Source organism: Lepisosteus oculatus, chromosome 27 (assembly GCF_040954835.1).
Source record: "Lepisosteus oculatus isolate fLepOcu1 chromosome 27, fLepOcu1.hap2, whole genome shotgun sequence".
In the NCBI taxonomy this organism is placed as follows: Eukaryota; Metazoa; Chordata; class Actinopteri; order Semionotiformes; family Lepisosteidae; genus Lepisosteus; species Lepisosteus oculatus.
Genome location: NC_090722.1, coordinates 9,425,828 through 9,445,430, shown reverse-complemented (window position 1 = coordinate 9,445,430; position 19,603 = coordinate 9,425,828). Strand labels below are relative to the sequence as shown.

The 19,603-nt window shown below is 45.2% G+C and overlaps 1 protein-coding gene across 6 annotated transcripts in view; it reads right to left on the bottom strand.

The window, feature by feature from the left end:
• Positions 1-45: 45 nt before the first annotated feature.
• Positions 46-19,603, bottom strand: part of fli1rs (Fli-1 proto-oncogene, ETS transcription factor-related sequence) — a 35,321-nt gene continuing 15,763 nt past the window's right edge. For 3 of the 6 annotated variants that reach the window (XM_015336586.2, XM_015336583.2, XM_015336587.2), the window contains exons 2-10: positions 15,135-15,331; positions 14,388-14,554; positions 9,943-10,146; positions 8,036-8,107; positions 6,892-6,954; positions 6,532-6,594; positions 5,505-5,552; positions 4,814-4,897; positions 46-2,915 (exon numbers count right to left, since the gene is read on the bottom strand). In XM_015336586.2, coding sequence (XP_015192072.2) covers positions 2,386-2,915; positions 4,814-4,897; positions 5,505-5,552; positions 6,532-6,594; positions 6,892-6,954; positions 8,036-8,107; positions 9,943-10,146; positions 14,388-14,554; positions 15,135-15,331 — 1,428 coding nt within the window. In that variant the 3' untranslated portion in view covers positions 46-2,385. The remainder of the gene's footprint in view (positions 2,916-4,813; positions 4,898-5,504; positions 5,553-6,531; positions 6,595-6,891; positions 6,955-8,035; positions 8,108-9,942; positions 10,147-14,387; positions 14,555-15,134; positions 15,332-19,603) is intronic. The other 3 variants (XM_015336584.2, XM_015336588.2, XM_015336585.2) reach the window with 3 other exon arrangements.

Genomic DNA, 19,603 nt, shown 5'->3' with positions numbered 1-19,603 from the left:
TTGGCTGCAATCTCATGGCACGCAGAAAAGGAAACATACAACACACAGATTGGCACATGTTTATTTCAGAATTCTGCTACATGAGAATGGATGAAGACGTGATGTTGGAGCTACATGAAAACCTGCTCGGGGAGGAGGACGGAAATTAAATAAGAAGAAAACAAAACAGTGATTTCACTCATATGGGCCATTTAAATACTGTCTTAGGACAAGTGGCTAAAACTATCGCTCATCAAAATATACATGCCTGCTAAAACCAAAGGAGTAGTAGAACAGAGGCTTTGGAACATGCCAAGCTGGATAGCATGCTATAAGCAAGTTGATTCTGACCCACCAAGAGAGAAACGCATTGGACACAACAACATCTCATCTGGTTCTGTGCTTCAACTTACAGCACGGCTAAATAGTTTAATCATCTCACCTGAGTATAAGCAAGCAGATCTGGCTCCTAAAGTAATAGGGCTTGAGAGCTCTTGGGCAGACTGGACAAGCCTGACCCCTTCAACAAGCGAACACAAATATCAAACCTCCTTCGGTTACAGAAACACTTGCTGTCTGAGAGACAGTCTGACAGTCTGCTCTGAGTTCTTGGCAAGTCTTATTCTTGAGGACATCTTGAGGATTGCTTTCAGATCTGTCTCTGAGTTTCTGTCAGGGATCACATTTCCTGTGGAACCAGGGAAATCCTAAACCTTTCTTGAGCTAGATTACTACAGATCTGGAAGTGTAAGAGCATGCCTATCACTAACACTCATAGACCCCCCTCCACATTATCACACTCATGCTTCAGAGCAAAGATCACTGGACTTGTGAAACCCAATCGAAATATTGCTTAGTTTAACCTCGCTTCTCTGGTCCAATCGTAATTCGTCGTGAATCCGAACCTGTCCAGTTTCAATCTCGGCTGCAAATCACGTTCAGTGCAGATCAGGGACTTCAGAAACATTTGGCGAATGTTAATGCAGAGACAGTCTTGCTAGTTTGCTTCTGTTTCTGGCAAGCGCTGTGGAACGGGGCTGAGAATGTGGAAGAGGAATATTTGTGTGCGTGTGCGTGCGTGTTATTGTGGATTCCCAGGATCGGTCCATTGCGGATGGTTAATGTATCGTTCCAAACTGTGGCATTAACATACAAAGGTAACATACTTATTCAGAAGAATACAAAAAGAGAACTCTGTAGGAAACAAAATGCTGTTTCCATCCACCAATTAAGCAGCAGGAAAAGATCTGGATTAAATCTGCTTCAGGTCACCTGAAATATATTTACATTAATAATGGGTCCAAACCTGAAGACATTGCAATGTTTAAGAGACCTAAACAGACTATCTCATGCAAGACGTACAGTATCTGCAGACCCACTGGAGCTCTGGCTGTGTAACTTCCTCTTTGTCATAAGGACGTTTTCATCAAAGTTATCAAGAACGTCAGAGAATAAGACGAATGTCTGGGTTGTGGTGCAAGAAACAAACAGTGCTCTGTTCTGATAACAAATATATAGGAGGACTTTTAGAGCTTCAGGTGCAAACCATGTGTCTTCCCTTGAATGAACATTGAAACGTTTAACAGCCAGGATTCTCATCATGGCACAGCAGTGGAAATGAGTCCACACATAGTCTCTTTTAAACACAATACAAAAACATCTTTCAGAGCTAATGGAGATGTCATCCTTGCAGGAAGTATAATGGATGAGTCAGTGTAAATATTCCCTTTTACTAATTGATGGCTTAGTTTTAAATTTTTTTAAAAAATTTTACAACCTTTCTTAATTTGTTCTGTTTTTTTTTTGTTTCAGTTTTTCAGGGCGGAGGTTGAAAAACGAGTGCCATCCCATTGACAGTGTTTTTTGTAAAGCGCCACCGCTATCGAGGAAGAGCAAGAGGGGTTTTCTTTCTACATAACAAAGGACGTGTTGATAAACATTTTAAAAAAAAGAAGCTTTCAGTGGTCAAAAATACACCTATATACAGTATATAATTGAGATAAAAATAATACTAAGACATAGAGAAATAACATGGACGTTTTTCTGAGTAGTATGCAGTATATAAGGCCATGTTTATGTATTTGTGACACAGTCCTGGCATAAACCTAATTTCAGGAAACTTTTCCGGGGTTCACTTGTGCTGCAACACATTCAGTGTGGCCTTTTTTTCGTTGGTGTGTTTGTTGCTGCTGCCATTTTGCTACGGCCGTTTCCTTGATGTGACTCCCGCCAATCCGGGCGCGCGGGGGAGAGACACGCCCCCTTGGCGGGTGGGCGGGCCGGAGCTCATCTCCCCCCCCCCCCCGGGGCAAAGACATCTCGCGATCCGGTCTGGCGGGAAAGAGCGCAGTCAGAGAGGAGCTCGTCCGTTCGGCTGGGGACGCAAACAAACTGCGTCTCCGCGGCTCAGTAGTAGGTGCCGAGATGCGAGGAGACGTGGGTGCCGGGCAGCCTGGGAACGGCCGGACTCTGGTAGATGGTGCCGGTCGCGGAGTTCCAGTAAGGCGACGGAGGTCCGAAGAAACTCCCAGAGGTGACAGGCATGGGGGAGCTGTGCGTCCCAATGTAGTTCACTTTCGGCTGGTGGCTGTGGTACGTCTGGACGTAGGGGACCTCGGCGGGGTACTTGAACACCCCGGAATCGTTGCCGTGGTTCTGGTGGGCCTGCGAGATGCCCTGGAAGTCGAACTTGTAGGCGTAGCGCTTGCCGTGCACCTTGGTCATGATGTTCTTGTCGTAGTAGTAGCGCAGCGCCCGGCTCAACTTGTCGTAGTTCATGTTGGGCTTGCTCTTCCTCTCCCCCCAGCGCCGGGCCACCTCGTCCGGGTCGGTCATCTTGAACTCCCCGTTGGTGCCCTCCCAGGTGATGCAGGCCGAGTTGTTGCTGTCGGACAGGAGCTCCAGCAGGAACTGCCACAGCTGGATCTGCCCAGAACCTGCAGGGGGGGACGGGAATATTGAAATGAAATAATTCGGGGCGGGGCAGGTAAGCTCAGGCAAAGCAGTTCCACTAATGAGGAAATGAGTCGATGCTTTCCGTTCTGAAATGTGCCTAGGACTTCAGATGAAAGCATGCAACTCCACTGAAGCTGCCGGCAAGCAATCGCTGTAAATGCATTCATAATGGTGTTTTGTCGCCATCTAGTGGACATATTTTGCCAATGCAATGATGGTTCAAAAGCAGTCCGACTACAGTACTTCTTGTCCAGTAATTTCTTATGTGGGAGTCTAATATACAACAGAATCTGATCAAGTGGGATTATGTAAAAAGCGTTTGGTTTGCTTTCTGGGAATGACAAATGTACTATAGATGCATTTAGATTAATATATATATATATTCCAGTTTAAGGAAAATTCAATTGGTCAATTGATAAAGATAAAAGATTAAGAGCTTTATCTCAATTTGCACTTTTCATGATTCATTAAAGAAAACTAGAGAAACAATAGAATTTGAAGTCTGAAACTACTTTCCTTGAATGCAGTAATGGTCTTTCATGGTGTCGGCACAACATAAAACTTTTAAATCAATAATCGTTTTTAAATCAAAGTTCCTAATAAGTACTAAATTCAGTCCTAAAAATCAGTTCTGGAGATGTGAAAACACATCACCCATCACGTAAAACAAAATCGAGTTCTACTTAAAAAAAATCTAAACAATGGTTACGGGAAAACTCATTTCACTGAGAGAGCAAACTCCGGAAGAGAGTTCTGTGATCGGTTACAACAGGCTCCTGCAATGTCTGGTTTCAGCCAGCAGATGGCAGTGAAACTGCAATAATGAAACGCGTGCTAGCTTCTGTGTTTGCCCTTTGTAGGGATGCATTGACACCACCACCCAGGTGTCATCTCCCTTGTTTATATCAGACAGGGTTGAGATGAGCAGGATTAACAATGATGAAACTAATGACCAGACGCACAAGACCACTTACAGAAGCGTCTTAGAGTGCCTACACCCGCCACAAAATACACCCCTCACCAAAAACAAGAAATGTCGGATGGATTAATCCACCAAATCCCGAAAAGAACTCGAACTGTCAGGATCTACCATGTCCAGGAGGGCAGATGCCTACTGTTAGTACTTCATGCAACAATAAATATGGTGCTATAATTGTGTCCAGCATTGTGGTCTGCCTCCAGTACTGCGCTATACAAATCGAAGATATTCCGTTCAGAAAAACATGGCAAACTCAAGAGAGGTAACCCTGCAGTTTCCCATCTCTGGGATGGCTGGCACTGGACTTCCAGGTCACAGGAAGTACAATGGTATAGAAATAACCTGCTAACCTAGAAGAGGAGAGTGGTGTGTTCTCAAAGAGAAAGAGTTGCTTACATTTTTTCACGTAGTGCGATGTGATGGCTGAAGACCATCTTATTTATACAGAAACAATGACAAAGGTTACTTCCACACTGAAAAGGAGAAACGTTTTTGTCTGTTGAGCCATTTTCTTCATACCCCACAGAAAGCTCAACAGCTGAAATGCTGGGTGTTCAGTGTGGAATTTAACCTCTACTTGTTCTCTTACAGCCAGTGAATGCTGACAAAGACTCCCTTGGAACATCTTACGTTTTTGTAACAAGATCCTTTCTTGTGGCAAGGTGTCTCATGCACACTTTGACTTCAATGATTTCAGCTGGGGCAGTTAGGATTGCCCATGGCTATTTGCTCTCCACAGGTGGTGGTAAAAAAAAAAGAAATAAAAAGTCCGGCTTTGGCAAAAAAACACCCCTAAACTTCTCAAACTGTCAGTTAAGCCCCAAATTTGCAATGCAATTCCGAGCAGTTGCTGTTAGTTTCAGTCAGAGATTCACAGATATGAGTCTGCTCTTAACCTACCCACAATCCTGTGAGTGCTGGAGTCAACGAGCTTGTACGTTTCGTGTTTGCCTGTTCTTGTCTTGTGGTGTGGCAGTGCACTCTCTGTTGAGACATGGCAAAAAGCATTCATTTCTGTCTCGCTCTGGGGAAGCGCCAGGCTCTTTGTTTTCGAGGCAAAGTGGGACAAAATCTGACAGCTTGTTCCGCTGTTTTGAGGAAGTATTGACGTAACAAATCTGATCGCGGTCCAAGTGCTTCACACAGGAGATGACAGAGCATGTTTCGGGGAGGGGGGGGAGAATAAGGATTTAGTGTTCGTTTGCCAAAGCAGGAGGTGTCACTTCAAAACCAGAGCGGAAATCAGCCTGATACTTGTGGCCATGTTTGTGCTGATTTATCGTCATCAGCCGTACCCGTATCGTTTGTGAAGTGATCACAGCCCGGACCAAAGCGAACCCAATGGGTGGAGGAAAACAGTCACGAGTCCTGAAAATCGACCCAGTTGTGCCCAGCAGGGCTGTCCCTGAAAGTAAAATCCCGAATCAATCCCAGTCGGGATAATCGAGGGCCAGTCCCCGTTATTTCAAGACCATGCAAAACAAATAGGGTGTCTAGCCCGCGTTCGATTCCCACTGAAGGCTTTGCGTCGGCAGAGGAGGCCCGTATCGGAGCTCTGGTGTTGGAGTTGGAAAGAGAAAGCCTGGATTACCTGGGTTGGCCAGTCGGCTACTTGTGGGTCCCAGGACTTGGTAAGGATCTGCAGAGACAGGATGGAGCGGATTTAGAAGACTTGGCCAGAAGTGATTGAAGACAGAAGACACCGGATGGCAGATCCAAGATGGCAGGCCCAGGAAATACACATGAGCTGCGTCTCTCGGATAACCACAACAACATACCCAGGAGGTCAGGAAGGTTGCTCTGGGTTTATTATCACACTAATTAAAGCCCCACAAACCCGTTGCCTGGAGGTGGTGGAGTTAAGCCTTGGGTTTGGGACCCCCAGAGGTTTCTCCTCTCCAACAGGGGGTTTTCCCCTCTTCCATGCCCACGTGGTCTATTGTTGTTACATATAATAGATACTTTATTGTCCACTGCTGTGGAAATTTGTCTTCGGCTACTCCCACAGAAGTACAGAACACACAAGCAAAACATAAGATCACAACAACGTTTTGTGATAAATAAATAGATAGGATAAATAAATAGGTAGAGGGGGGAATACATTTACATACTTTCAATGAGTAGTTTTATTGCAGAGGGGACAAAGGATTTCCTATAATTGTTTTTACTTGAATTTGGTCCCTGTACCGTCTCCCTGATGGGAGCGTTATGAATTGAGAATGTAGTGGGAATGTGGAATCAGCTGTGATGTTCCTTGCCATTCTGAGAACTGTATTATGATATAAATTGCAGAGCTGGGGCTGCTGTTTCTCAATTATTTTTCCTGCCATTTTCACAATCCTGGACAGTCTGGTATGGAAACCTGGGGTTGAAAAGCAAAACCAAACAAGCTGTCCAGGATTGTGAAAATGGCAGGAAAAATAATTCATGTCATGTTAAATGCCAGGATGCTCTCAACAATTATATTGTTAATAGCAATAGGAACGTGTAAAGCAGTCTTTGGCAAAGTGTTACTATAGCAAGTAAAATCATGGCTCGATGGCATGCTTAGTGGCCTTTCAAGAGCAGCAGGTAACGCTGCCAGATGACACTTGAAGAGACTGGACCCGAGTCCTTACCTGGAACATGGCGTGGAGAGGGTTCTGTTACTCGGGTGTTGGGCTGGATCTGTGTGGGAGAGCCTGGAGTAAAGAAAAAAAGGAAAACATGAGAACATGAGGCATTTCTTTACAGTTTCTCAGGATCCATATTCAACCAGATCTTGTTTCTCGGACTACATAATTCCTAAAGAACTTCAGGCATGGGTAGAAGTGTTGAACTTTTACCTGTTGAGCAAGCATCAATGGATTTTTTTTTTTATCAAGACTGCATGGTGTCCAGGCTAGTGAAAAATTGGTCATGAGCAGACCAGCCCCATTAAACTAGAGCTGATTGGATGTGTACCTGAAATCCCTCAAGCACAGCAGGGAAGAAGTTACCTTTCTGCACTGCAGTTATTGGAGATTGCCAGTTGTTTCTCCTGATCTCCTCAAAGGTATTTTCTGAAAGAAAGAATGGAAGAATGTTTAATAAGTGACTCAGAAATTCCCTTTGTTTTCCCAGGCCTATTATCACAAGATTTGCATTGTGTCCTCACACTGAAGTCCTGCCCTTGACTTCCTGTTGCTTGGCAGCTGTTTCCTGTCTGGAGTTCCAGAGGCAATCTTTTTTGCCAGTTTTGTTTAACTCATAGAGCTCTGTCCCGGCAGAGGGGTTAAAGAAATTCAAACATGTTGCTCAGATTTTGGCGGTAGAAAAAATTATAATTCTTCCACTCTGCAGTGTTGGGTCAAAATAAAAATAATTCAGACAGACATAGCTTTAAATTTTAAGTCCGTCTTTGAAAAGTCGAGGCAGGGAAATAGTTAATCTTGGTTGCCTCCTACTGCAGTCCTAACAATGAATCCTCCTCCCTCTCTCCTCTGTGTTCTCTCAGTGTAGCTCATGTCATCCTGTCTTATCTTGCTTACCACAGCCACTTCAAATTGTAACTTGTTCCTAGATGGGTTTTTTTGCTACGTATTTTTGGGGTTCTGCATCGTTACAAGCAACACAGTGGTCATGTTTGCAGGAATGTACCTTCACAGCTGCAGGTCACAGGACCTTAACAGCTTTTCACGAACTGATAGTGCCAGCACGCATGGGGGGAAGCTGAAATCTTGAAAAAGACAATTCAAATATTTGCCACCTCCACATTACAAGGATTCCAACTCTATCTCTTCCATCTTATATGGTACTTCGCTGTGCACTCACTGGCATTTCTCTGCTTTTTCCATCTCGCTCCCCCACCCAATTCAGATGGGTTTTGCCAAGTGCTCCAGATTCTGCTCACCTTCCAGAGGCATGGTGCATAGGTACTGATAAATTGTGAAAATTAGCTATGACATTGCTGATTGAAATGCCTCTCTGTGGCTGCTAAATGTGATGTTATCCATATCAGGCTGGTGGCTCCATTTAGATGGTTCTGCTTCCTAGAGCTGTGAAATGGCCAGAGCTAATCAATATTGCCTCTTATATAAGCATGTCTGTGTGTGTGTGGGTACACAGAAGTATTTTCTATATTAGGAGATTTTCTTTTCTTACCTGCTTTAACCTGAAGCCGTGGCTGTGGCTGTGTGTTGGCTGTGGTTGTGGAGTATGAGAACGTGGGGCTACCTGGAAGAGAAGATGAGAGACTCAACACGAGCGGGGGAAAAAAAACACTTGCTGTACGAAGGCCGGAGCCAAACTGAGAAGCCAAGGGACTCTCAGTGTTCATCAGCTGTCACCACGGCTCATCTGGTGCTGCAGCAGAGCAGAGGCCAATACGTCATAAAGTATTATCTATATGGATTTCTCTTAACATCCTGCACTAGTGGAGTGAAAACAAATCAGATTTGGGTTGATAGTCCAAGGTGTAATACAGAACTGTCATTATTTTCACATTTTCATTTTTCTTGAGCTCCGAATGGTCTATATCTTCTCTCAACTAGGCCTGTTGACTGTGACCCAGAGTTTTACTCTATTAAAAAAAAAACAACTCTGAACGACAGTCCGGGAAGGCTTGAGTTAGGAATCTATTCCTGTGAGCAATCAAATACCAGACCCTTTAATTCATTCAGACACAAGAAAATAAAAAACAAAAACTTAAGAGTCATTCCAAACAATAGGAGTCTATCTTGGCTATGTAGTTCATATTATCCAGGGTTTAGTGACACAAAACTGCTGCTGAGTCATTTCCTTAAGTACTCAGACTTTTCTGAAAGCCCCACAACTGCGCCAGTGTAGGAGGAAGGGGATTAGTATAGACAGCTTTTTAATTGTTGGGCTTATAGTCAATTCAATTGCACAAGGATCTAGATGTACCAGCAACAGTCCATAACTCTTCCCAACATTACTACAGAGATCCGTGAGGCTGGAGTTGACCGAGGTGCTGAAACATTTGCTCAGAGATATGCTCTGTCAGAGCTACTGACTGCAACAGTTTCAACCAAAGATTATAAATAACTGTTACCACTACACCCACAGCGTGTAGCCACAACATTTCATATGCTGTATGGTGTACTTACTAAAGCTGTAAAGATATTAATTCAGTCTTTTTCCCCAAAGTGATTTACATTGGCACCCATTTCAACTGCTGGGTTCTTTAGTGCAGCAAGTGAATTACCCTTGAGCAAGGTACAACAGCACAAGAGTCTCGTGAGTAATATCCCCTGCTACTAGAAAGTACCTGATGGAAGTGTACCTACCGTGATAATAAATATCACTATCATGGTACAGGAGTTATAAGTTTCTCCAAATCGAGTTTTACAGTATTTCACAAAATATAGGTTGTGCAATGTTAGCCTGTCCTCTGATACTGTTCTATTTAGTGTGGAAAAGGCACATCAGAAACAAATGTCAGATTTACTAGAATTCCAATTGGAACTAGGAATAATGACGATGGAGTTTTTAATTATGCAGTTAAAAACGAAACCTGCAGCAGGGCTCAGTGCATTGAGCGAGGTACAGAAGTGACACCCCGCCCTCTGAAATCCAGCCCACGTGAGAGCTGGTCTTTCAGGAGGGCTGAGTTGTCTGCTGTCTAGGGGGTGGCACAGTGCATGCTGGGAGCCCACAAGCAACCCTGACCATCTTGGGGCAGGGGGAGCTATACCCATCGTTTATGTTAGCTTTGCCCACAAGTGAGATCACGGCTCTGTGGCTAAGGAGTTTGCCAGTTCAAATCCCATGAACGGCAGAGGAATCCTACTCCATTGGGCCCCCGAGCAAGGCTCTTAACCCAACTGCTCCAGGGGTGCTGTACAATGGCTGACCCTGCGCTCTGACCCCAAGCTTCTCTCCCTGTCTGTGCGTCTCATGGAGAACAAGTTGGGGTATGCAAAAAGATGAATTCCTAATGCAAGAAATTGTATATGGCCAATAAAGTGATCTTATCTAAACGATCCATAAAATACCCGTTGACATCAATCGCAACGCATTTTGAAGTGCGGGCCCTGAGCCTTCCTTACTCTGCCGGAGGTAATTCAGGTGCGAGAGCAGCACGTCTGTGTTGTAGGCCGACGTCAGGCGCATCATGTCCTCCTTGGTCATCTTGCAGAGCGCCTTGCCGTCGATGGACTGGAACAAGGACACCTCCACCTCCACCAGGCTGTATTCCTTGATGGCCCACTCCACCCACTGCCTGACGTGGTCCTGCGTCCACACTTCCGGATCTGCAGCAGGGAAGGACAGGGAAGGGTTTCAACTTTACTCCAGGTTCGATTGCTCTGAGGTTCCATTCTGGTAAAACTCAAGCTCGCTCTCTGTAGATTTAATGTGGAGGCGGCATCTTTGTTATACTGCCAAAATGCAAGTTATAGCCAGCAGCTCCCAGCAGCCCACTGGAGCTCAGCAGGTGTGAGCCAGGCCAGTACCTGGATGGGAGACCTCCTGGGAAAAACTAAGATTGCTGCTGGAAGAGCCAAGAAAGCCCAGGCCAACTCATCCTACCCAGTTCATGGCGGCGCTTGGCCAATTGTGCGCTGTGGCCTGGGGGAATCCCTGTCACACTCTATCCCAGGCTCGAACCCGTGATCACAGAGCCCAAGCACTGAGGCCAAGTGTCTCTACGAGCTGAGCTTAGGCTGAGCCTCGGAATTCTGTTTCGTGCGCTTAAAACAAAAAACAATGATTCGTAAAAAGAACAATGAGCTGGTACCACCCACCCCTCAGGGACTTCTTTCACGTTTGGGCAGGGGAGTGGACCGTGTTTCTCTGGGAATGGCGTTTGCATATGACGGCGCTAAAACTTCAGCAAACCAGACAAAGCTTTAGCGGGATGACTAATCACCACCTCTACGCCATCAAGCCTGAGCTTCCCAGACGTGATGCGCTGAGAGAGGCGGTTTGGGGAATCGGGCAATTTGGTTTCCGGAGGCAGGATATCCTGGTCCACTGAACTACAGTTCTTCCAAGACGTCGAGGATGGAAAGCACTGCACTTAAGCAACGTCAGGTTCTGGATGCAGCTCATAACGGCAGACCAGGTAATGACCAGCCATCTCCCGTAGTCCCGGGGGCTAGAGAAGTCATATAAATAGCCACATTGAACCTGATACAATAAATCTAAATAGACAGCCATGTTTGGAACCCAGTACCCTGGCTGTTTCCAGGAATAAGGTTTGATCAGATCTACCAAACTGGCCAGGTGGTGGCTGAAGAGCCATCTCTCATTTGCCACCTGTTTTACATTCTTAAAGGGGAGCTGCAACAGTATTTTTATATTGCAGGATGAGAAAAAAAATCAGCATTTCAAACTGCTACAAAAATCAAATGGACACAGTAACTGGTAAAACCTTCAACTGACATCACAAAATAAACTTAATTTCATGGTCTGGGCAGTACCATGTTGTGCAATTCAGAATGAGGCAACAAAACATCTGGTGATGTAAAGAGGCCTTATTATATTTTAAATACATCTCTGAACATTTCTGTTGATCTCATGATATTAGACTAGTGAGCAGGAAGGGCTGCTTCACGGCGCAAGTCGTGGGATCTCGAACGCCAGTTTGCGACGACAGGAAATGGGGGGGGGGGAAAAACTAAAAATATTGAATCATCTCAGTAAAATATGGAGAGAAATCTACTATTAGAGAGTGAAGCAAAAAAAAAGATTAAAACACTGATGTCAATTGTCTTAAGGAAAGATGCCTGCATTTTTATCTTTTCCTTTAAGTTAGGAAGGAGCTGTCAACTGCTGCCTCTCCAGCCAGATGGATTCTGTCACGTTAGCAACACTCGTTTTTTTAGCGCCAGAGGGTTATAATCGCTGTAACCGAATGAGCCCTGTACCGGTCACCCTGGTGAAATTCCTCCTCCAAAACTCCACTGGCAGCAGATCATCAGTCTCTAGGCGCTGGTGACTCAGTCATCAGTGTTCGTCACAGCTGCAGCAGTGTGTCCCCCCGGATGGGAATTCAGGCATGTCCTAGTCGCCCAGGACCACACCAGTGACACACAGGCCTCCACATGTGCTGAGTCACAACACCGGTCATGTGACCTAGCAGGTTGACCACGCCCCCAGAATGATCTCACCAATCCAGTCCTGGTACTCAGACACTCTTGGATTCTTAACTAATAACCTTAAATCAATAATTCGCAGTTGGCAGCTTTTTAAAGGAAAGAGTGCTGTTATACGCAAGGTGCAGAAATCTGCAAAACTGTGCCTGACCGGGCTACACCGGGCTTGAATCCTCATTAGGACACATGCAAGTGAGCACATCACAACATTACTCCTGTCCTAGAGTCCCTGCACTGGCTTCCCATCAGGTTTTTATCTTATGTGCAGAAGCATTACCTGATCACAGAGGTTAGGCATGTTGGGACCTGGCCTGTGCTGGGATGGGATACCTCAAGAGAAAGGGATAGGTGGCGCTTTTCTCTCTGGGCCAGGCTTTTGAAACCAGTGCCCCACTGTGATGAACAGGGACATGGTGTTGGAGGAGGTGCTGTGCTTTGGACAAGACATTAAACTGAGGTTTCGAATACTTGGTCATTAAAGATCCCTGGGCAGTGTTCAAATGAGCAGGAATGTTAGGCCAATGTCCTGGCTAAAGCGCACTCTGGGCTTGAACAGGCCTTCATAAAGTTCCCTCAATTCATGAAGCAGTTACTCACTTCTCTGTGGGTGGGGGGATATTTGTTTCTGATTCTCCAAAGCTTTGGAACACTACCCCAAAAGGAATCCAGAACTCGTCATACTGAGATTTTCTTTCAAATCTAGCCGGAAAAGCTACTCATATTTTGCTTTTAGACAGGCTTTTTTTGGTCAGTTGTTTGTTAGGCCTTCAAATACAGGTTTGCAATTTTGAATTGAAACTATTACAACACACTGTGCGATACTTTTAAAGGCTCTGTACGAAGTAGTTTGTTATTATTGGTGTTGTTACTGCTACTACCTCTACCCTCCTTTACATGACATGCTGTATCTCTATATTTGAAGCTCAGATCAACCCTCAGAAGACAGGTTAATAAAAGCAGACAGGAAGTCACTATTAAACCACTTGTGGCTGCATAATTGTAGGCTTCTGTATGCGAAGAGTGTCAATGTTTCTGCGTGTCTGTTGCTTCCTGGATCTCAAGTACAAACAACAGTGCTTTGTATCACCAGGGTTGTCCTGGGCGACTGATAAATGGCAAAATACAAATAAATAAACACGGGGAATCTCAGAGCTATCCTATGGCACATGTCGTCTTGTAACAGCACAAGGCACTAGATAAAGGGAAGATATCTCCAAGTGTCAGGTCCGTGCCACCAGTATCACCAAACCCCCCCACCCGGCTCTTGCTAAATATACTGTCGGCTCATTTTGCAACAAGTAAGGTTGTGCAACACCGCCAGTCAGCGAGATCTCCTGATATCATGGCACAAGCTGTTGTTTTTCTTGCTTTGGTCACATTTCCAGTCCCTAATGCCACCTCCAGCCCCCCATCTGGAAAGATTCATCTGCAAAGGTGAATGTTGGGTTGCCTCCAAAGCAACACAAAACGTAATACGCTTATGCGTCTGTCTATTCACATAAATACCCATAAAAGTGACATTCAAAACTGGGGCACTTCAAAGTGAGAACAGGACGCACTTTACCCAAAGGGCTGTGGGAGTGTGGAACAAGCTGCCCAGCCATGTTGCTGAAGCTGATACCCTGTTTTCTTTTTCAAGAAGCAGTTGGGTGAGATTCTGGGATAAATTTATTAGCTAGTTGTTTTCTTCTTTTTTTTGTTGTTGTTGTTTGTACATAGTTCATATTTTCTCATTTAATATTTAATAGGGAAAAAACAATAAAGATATTGTTTTAAAAAAATAGCTAATAACCACCAACTGAGCTCACCTTTTTAACACTCAAGGGCAGACAAACAGACCGACAGCACACTGACAGACAGTTAGATATGTGGTGAAGTATTAAAATTACCATTTGTGTTTTCCAATGCAAAATCACAGTGTGACTATGTACCAGCACAGTCTACATAAGCCATGATCACATCACTTTGCATACAACCCCCCCCCAGGAACTAAACTGCATGGTTTATGGATGGGGACAGCTTTTGGGGATTCCCTAATGTGGCTGATGGCATCCTGGGTCATTCGACATGACCGCCCACAATCCCGCAGGTGTGATAAAGAGTCTCAAACAATCGTAACACATCTTGCACCAGATGAGGAAATAATTGGCCTCATGAAAAATGTTGAAAACCCTAATGATTCTGTTCTTTCTTCCGTTAATTAGAGGACTGATTTTAAAGCATTGATCTGCGTCGTGCTTTACCCTCAAACCCAGGGATCCCAGGGAAGTCAAGAGTTGTTACTGGTCCCTCGGTGGACCACTGCGGACACCTGACTGGAACCCCAGTAGTCCAACAGGTGCAGATTTCGAGAACAGCAGTGAGATGAGATGAAGGGAAGAGGAGAGACACAGTACCTGCTGGGACGATGACTCTCTTCTCGTCGTTGTTACTGCTGACCGCCGTGTTCTGCGGGCTGGACCTCTGCTCTGGGTAAGAGTTCTGGTAAATGAGATGGTTCCCATCTGTGCTGTTGGCGATCCGGGTCCTTTTGGTGACGCTGCAGTCAACGGGGGATTCCCTGCTTCAAGGCACGCAGGAAAAAAAAAAAAGAACAAGATTTTAATCCTGAATCCCCCCCCTGCTCGTGGCCATCCATTCGGGAAAGGTCGATTTCGTTACCCTTTTTTTCTTTCAAACTGGGGGCCGGGCGCAAAACCAAAATGGCATTTAAAAACCCCAAAAGGGAATCTGACGAATCCGCACTGTGCTAACCATCCGTCTTTTTTCAGTAGAGCGGTCACCTCAAGTCTATAGTAATAATCTGATCACATATAAAAGGGAAGAATTCTGCAGAATTCACAGGAAGGACATCAGGATGGCTATTTTACAAGCCTGATTACTCCTCTAAATCCAGTGTTATCATACATTATTACGAAGGAGATCACTGACTATCAGTAGGATAGCTATGGAAGGTGTATGTTTAGCATGCGGCAGCCCAGTCACTTTCCTGAGGCCTGCAGGAAGTTCTCCATGGAGCAGATGGGTTCATGTTTTGGCCTCCACTTGGAGCTCACAGCTCCAGCCCCCCGAGGCAGGCCTGAGGTGATCAGACCGCAGAACGGCGCCGGGGGCCACAAAGCATTCTGGGCCTGGTCTCTCACCTGGAGCCGTTGACCTGCTCCCCCTCTCTCTTCACCAACCGGCCTCCCTGGCTGATCCACTCCGGCTCCACAGACTCGGGGCTCTCTTTGGACCCCTGGCTGAAGCCCCCTGGCGAGGTCATCTCCGCCTTCATCATGTGAGAGGGGTAGGTGGTGTCGAAAACGGACTGGTCCTCGCTCACCACCGAGAGGGCTTCCTACAGCACAGAGCAGTCAAACCGGGTAAGGAGGAGGAGCCAGAGCGTGCCACCACCCTGCAATGGCAGAGCGCGTCTGTTCGACTAAAACTAAGCATCGCCTCGTGCTTCTTGAGCACGCCCGCCTGGGTAAGGCTTCATAGCTCACTTAGCGCATGGGTCTTGTTAAGCAGGGGTCACACTGGAGCCTCAATCTCATATAACGAAAATGCAGATCAACACCCTTTTTACAAGACCAATTGTAAAAATTGTGGCTTTCTCGTTACAACTTAAATTGGAGGATGTTCGACGTCTACACTGTATATAATATAGGAACAAGTAAAGGTTTATTCCAGGCTGAAAAGAGAAGAAAAGAAACACAACATTTCAGCTGTGGAGCCTTCCTCGGGTGTCAGAGAAGGTGGAGAAGGCTCCACACAGCCGAAACGTTGTGTTTCTTTTCTTCACTTTTCAGCCTGGAATACTGTAAACCTTTACTTGTTCCTTTGCAGCCTACGCATGCTGACACAGCTATATATAATTATATATAATATATATGTTCGATGTATAATGCACTAGCTGGTACACTTTCGGTCTGTGTTTAGGCAGAGATATAACTGTGTTTTGCATGCAGTCCTGAAAGGACTGAATCTTTTTAGTGTTGAACGGGACAGACTACAAAGAGGCCTGATCCAAGCAGTTAAAATCATCAGAGGCCCCGATAAAGTCAACCCAACAGATTTCCTGTGAAAAAACACTGAAACATGACCCAAAGGGGCACAGGAAACTACTTGGAAGTGCAATTACAACTGAAAAAAGGAGACACTTCTCTACCCAAAGACTTGTGGGAGCATGGAACAAGCCACCCAGGGATGTTGTTGAAGCTGATAGCTGGCTTTCTTTGGAGAACTGACTGGATGAGTTTCTTGAATCAATTAACTACTGCCGAACGGTCTGGTTGAGTCTTATCTTAAAGGCAATCGTGGACTGTAGGCGTCATTTTCTTTCTAAAACCCCAACAGTGCTCCATTAACCTGTACTTCCTCTACAAGCAGTTTGGTTGCCACGTTCATTCATGTGGAAATAAAAGAAGGTGATTCGGAAACACCATTTTACAAAAGTGCTGTGGAAATCCGTTAGCTGCACGACTGAGGGATGACGCTGAAATATATGGGTTATTCTGCTTAGTCACTAGTTTTGTTCTTTGTATGACATTGATTGGGTACTATTCACAGCTTTTTGTTTCAAAGGAAATGTTGCTAAAGAGAAAATCGGTAGCTTATATATTTCAGCAGGAAACTGGTGTCTCCCCGTACAATTCCCAGTGATGAAACAAACACTGTGGTACCATGGTAGGTTTTGGCGAGAGGATAGTTTAGTTTGTTATGTCAGTCTGTCTGCTTTGGGATACAACAATATGTGACCCTCCTTTCTGATTCATTGCTTTCTCTACATTTCTCCGTTATTTTACCATGGTCCTGTAGCTTTGGCTTAAAGCAGTACCGCTTTTTACCACTAGAAAATTATTTGTGACGTCGTCTTCACGAAAGGCGTGGAGATGGAGACGACCGCAACGTCTTCTTTGTTTGTTTTTATTTGACGCTCAGTAAAAGTCTGGGGGAAAAAAAAAACTATGGCCGCAACGCCGGCAACTGTATAACGCGTCTCGCTCGTTGAACGAGAGAGAAGCCGATTGAGGAAAAAAAAATGCGCGTTTCAAAAGAAAAAAACCGGACGCCCGTACTTCCAGGAAATGAGGAAACGCTTTTCTACGAGACCAGTTTTATTAGAATTTTATCTGCAGTGAGATAGCGAGGGTGAATCAGTCGCTTCTGTAGAATGAGAAGATTGCACAAAGCCCCCCCCCCTCCAAAATCCGCCAAAATCGCGATAAAGCGTCGCTGTGCTGGATGAGCGGTGGTGTCGAAGGCAGAGAGGGGTGCCTCTCGGGTTCCTACATCAGTACGAGGGCAGGAAGGAAGCCACAGGCCGGTTTGTGGCCTAACCTTCCGGCACAGGCAAGCAGGGAGGGCAGGCTCAGAGGGAAGTGAGACACAAGCTCTGAAGTAAACAATTGGGGGGGCAGGATAATCTTTAGTAGGAAACGGGCCTGTCTGGAGCCCCAAGAAAGAGGGTAATTGTGTTTGTGTGTGGGGGGGGTTGGGGGCTGGAGCTCTATTGTTTTTTCGGTGCCCACCAGATGCAGCTGAGGGTACAGAATCAAGCCCACGTCATCCAAAACACAGGATCCTGCAAAAAAGAAATCACTGCGCAGATGGGCTGTTTTCAACCTCAGGCTGGGAGAGAAGGAAACTACTGACGGGGACCGAGACCAAAATAAAAAACAAAAATCGAGGCATGACCTTTGAGGCTAAGGACAGGGTACATTTTCTTTCTGGGAGACCCTGGTTCACCTGAGGCCACCTCTAAACTCTAGGCCTTTCTCTCTCAGAGCCCTGGACCAGTATCGATTCTAAATCTGCTTTCAACACATTTTCCATTGTATAGTCTTCATATCACCTGGAATTAACCTGCTCTGTGCCTTCAAAGGCCTTCAACACTCAGTTAAGCCAACCTTGAGATCTTGCTCTGCAGAAACAGCTTAGGTATGTCATTCTGTCCTCATGGCTATCAGCCTGTTAGAAGTCAAGAATGTCTTTATCTTTCTCATAATGACTTCAGTTCTTCACTACCTGCATGATGTTGTGTGGGGTGCATATTCATCAGGTCTGGCTATGTGCAACAGTCGGAGAAACATTCTGGATTTAAACTCATAAATGAACCTCTGATCTAGATTTTATTCCCTTCACAACCAGCCTTTACAGTGCCCAAGAGGTCCAGTTACTAATCCTCCTTCTGGAGGTAGGCCCAACACCAAATGAATTTGCTTAGAAATAAAAGCATGAAGTGTTTTGTAAAAAGCATGTACAAATCTAACTCCACATGTGGTCACAGTGCAACGTGATGTATAATTTGTATTGCACATGATGTGAGTTTCTTCCTTTTCATACGAACATCTGGGCTTTGTTCCCTCAGCAAGGATAGCAACCATAAGGAGATCATGTGGATAGAAAACTATTGCATAAAGTGTAAATGCAATTTGTGTTTTTCATACATCATGGGGTTCTATAATTGGACTTCTGTCAAATGCTTTAATTAGTTTACGAATTGAGCAGAATTTAATAAAGGGCGTTGGATTGTGTGGGCAAGCGATGTTTATGTTAAATGTAGCTGTGGTCACAGTCACATCCATCGAAAATGTGCATAATGATTTAGACTTTTTTTTTACTCCACTGTGATCAGGATACACCGCTTAGTCAGCCTTCACCACAAAATGGGAAAAAAAGCTCAAAATTTCCCTTTTCGTTGCAATCAGAACCACTTTCTTAAGCGACTCCTGGACTGAGGGTCAGCCTAAATAAAATCTAAAACCTTGATCAGCTTCTGAACTTCAAACCTGAACCTGCAATGGTTTTAGGAATCTGCGACTGCAATGCAATTGGCGAGTGTTGCATTTTTTTTCTGAATTCAGTCTAAAGGAGAGCCAAAAGATTCCTCCTTCCAGTGAAGTCTGGACTGAAACCCCTGACCACGTCAATTGGTTGGACTGAAGAGAAAACCGCTTTTGATTCACAGGCTGACACAAGCCCATAGCTTGATATTTTCGTTATCTGAACAAAGATTATGGCTTTAAACCGGAAAGGCCATACTTCTTGAATACTGTCACCGTCCAGTGAGATGTCTCTCCAGTTGCACAAACTTATGTTTTTTGCAGTTCAACGTCTATTTTTGAAGTCACTGGTTTTCCCCTTACATCTGACTCCATCCTGATGCTCAAGCCTGGTAGGTACAAAAAAAAACACCCAACACCTCTTTTAATCTGACTGACAGGCGGTTAGATCGCTTCCTACTGATAAAATGCAAGAATCCCCTTTATAGCATCTTCACCTCTCTCCTGTTCAAACCTTATCAATAGCAGAGTGTCGTTCGTGTAATTTCTACCGTATTGGTTATTTATAATACACTGACCATATCCCCATCCCTTCATTTTCGAACCACTTTATCCAGTACAGGGTTGTGGGGGAGCCAGAGTCCACCCCAACAAGCAAGGGGCGCAAGGCAGGACACACCCTGGGTGGGAGTCCAGTCCATCACAGGGCGGACAGGCACAGGCGCACACACAGTCACATCAGAGCAAACCTTCCCAGAAGACAATTCACCTACCACCATGGCTTTGGACAGTGGGAAGAAGCTGGAGCACCTGGAGGAAACCCACATGAAGGTGGGGAGAAC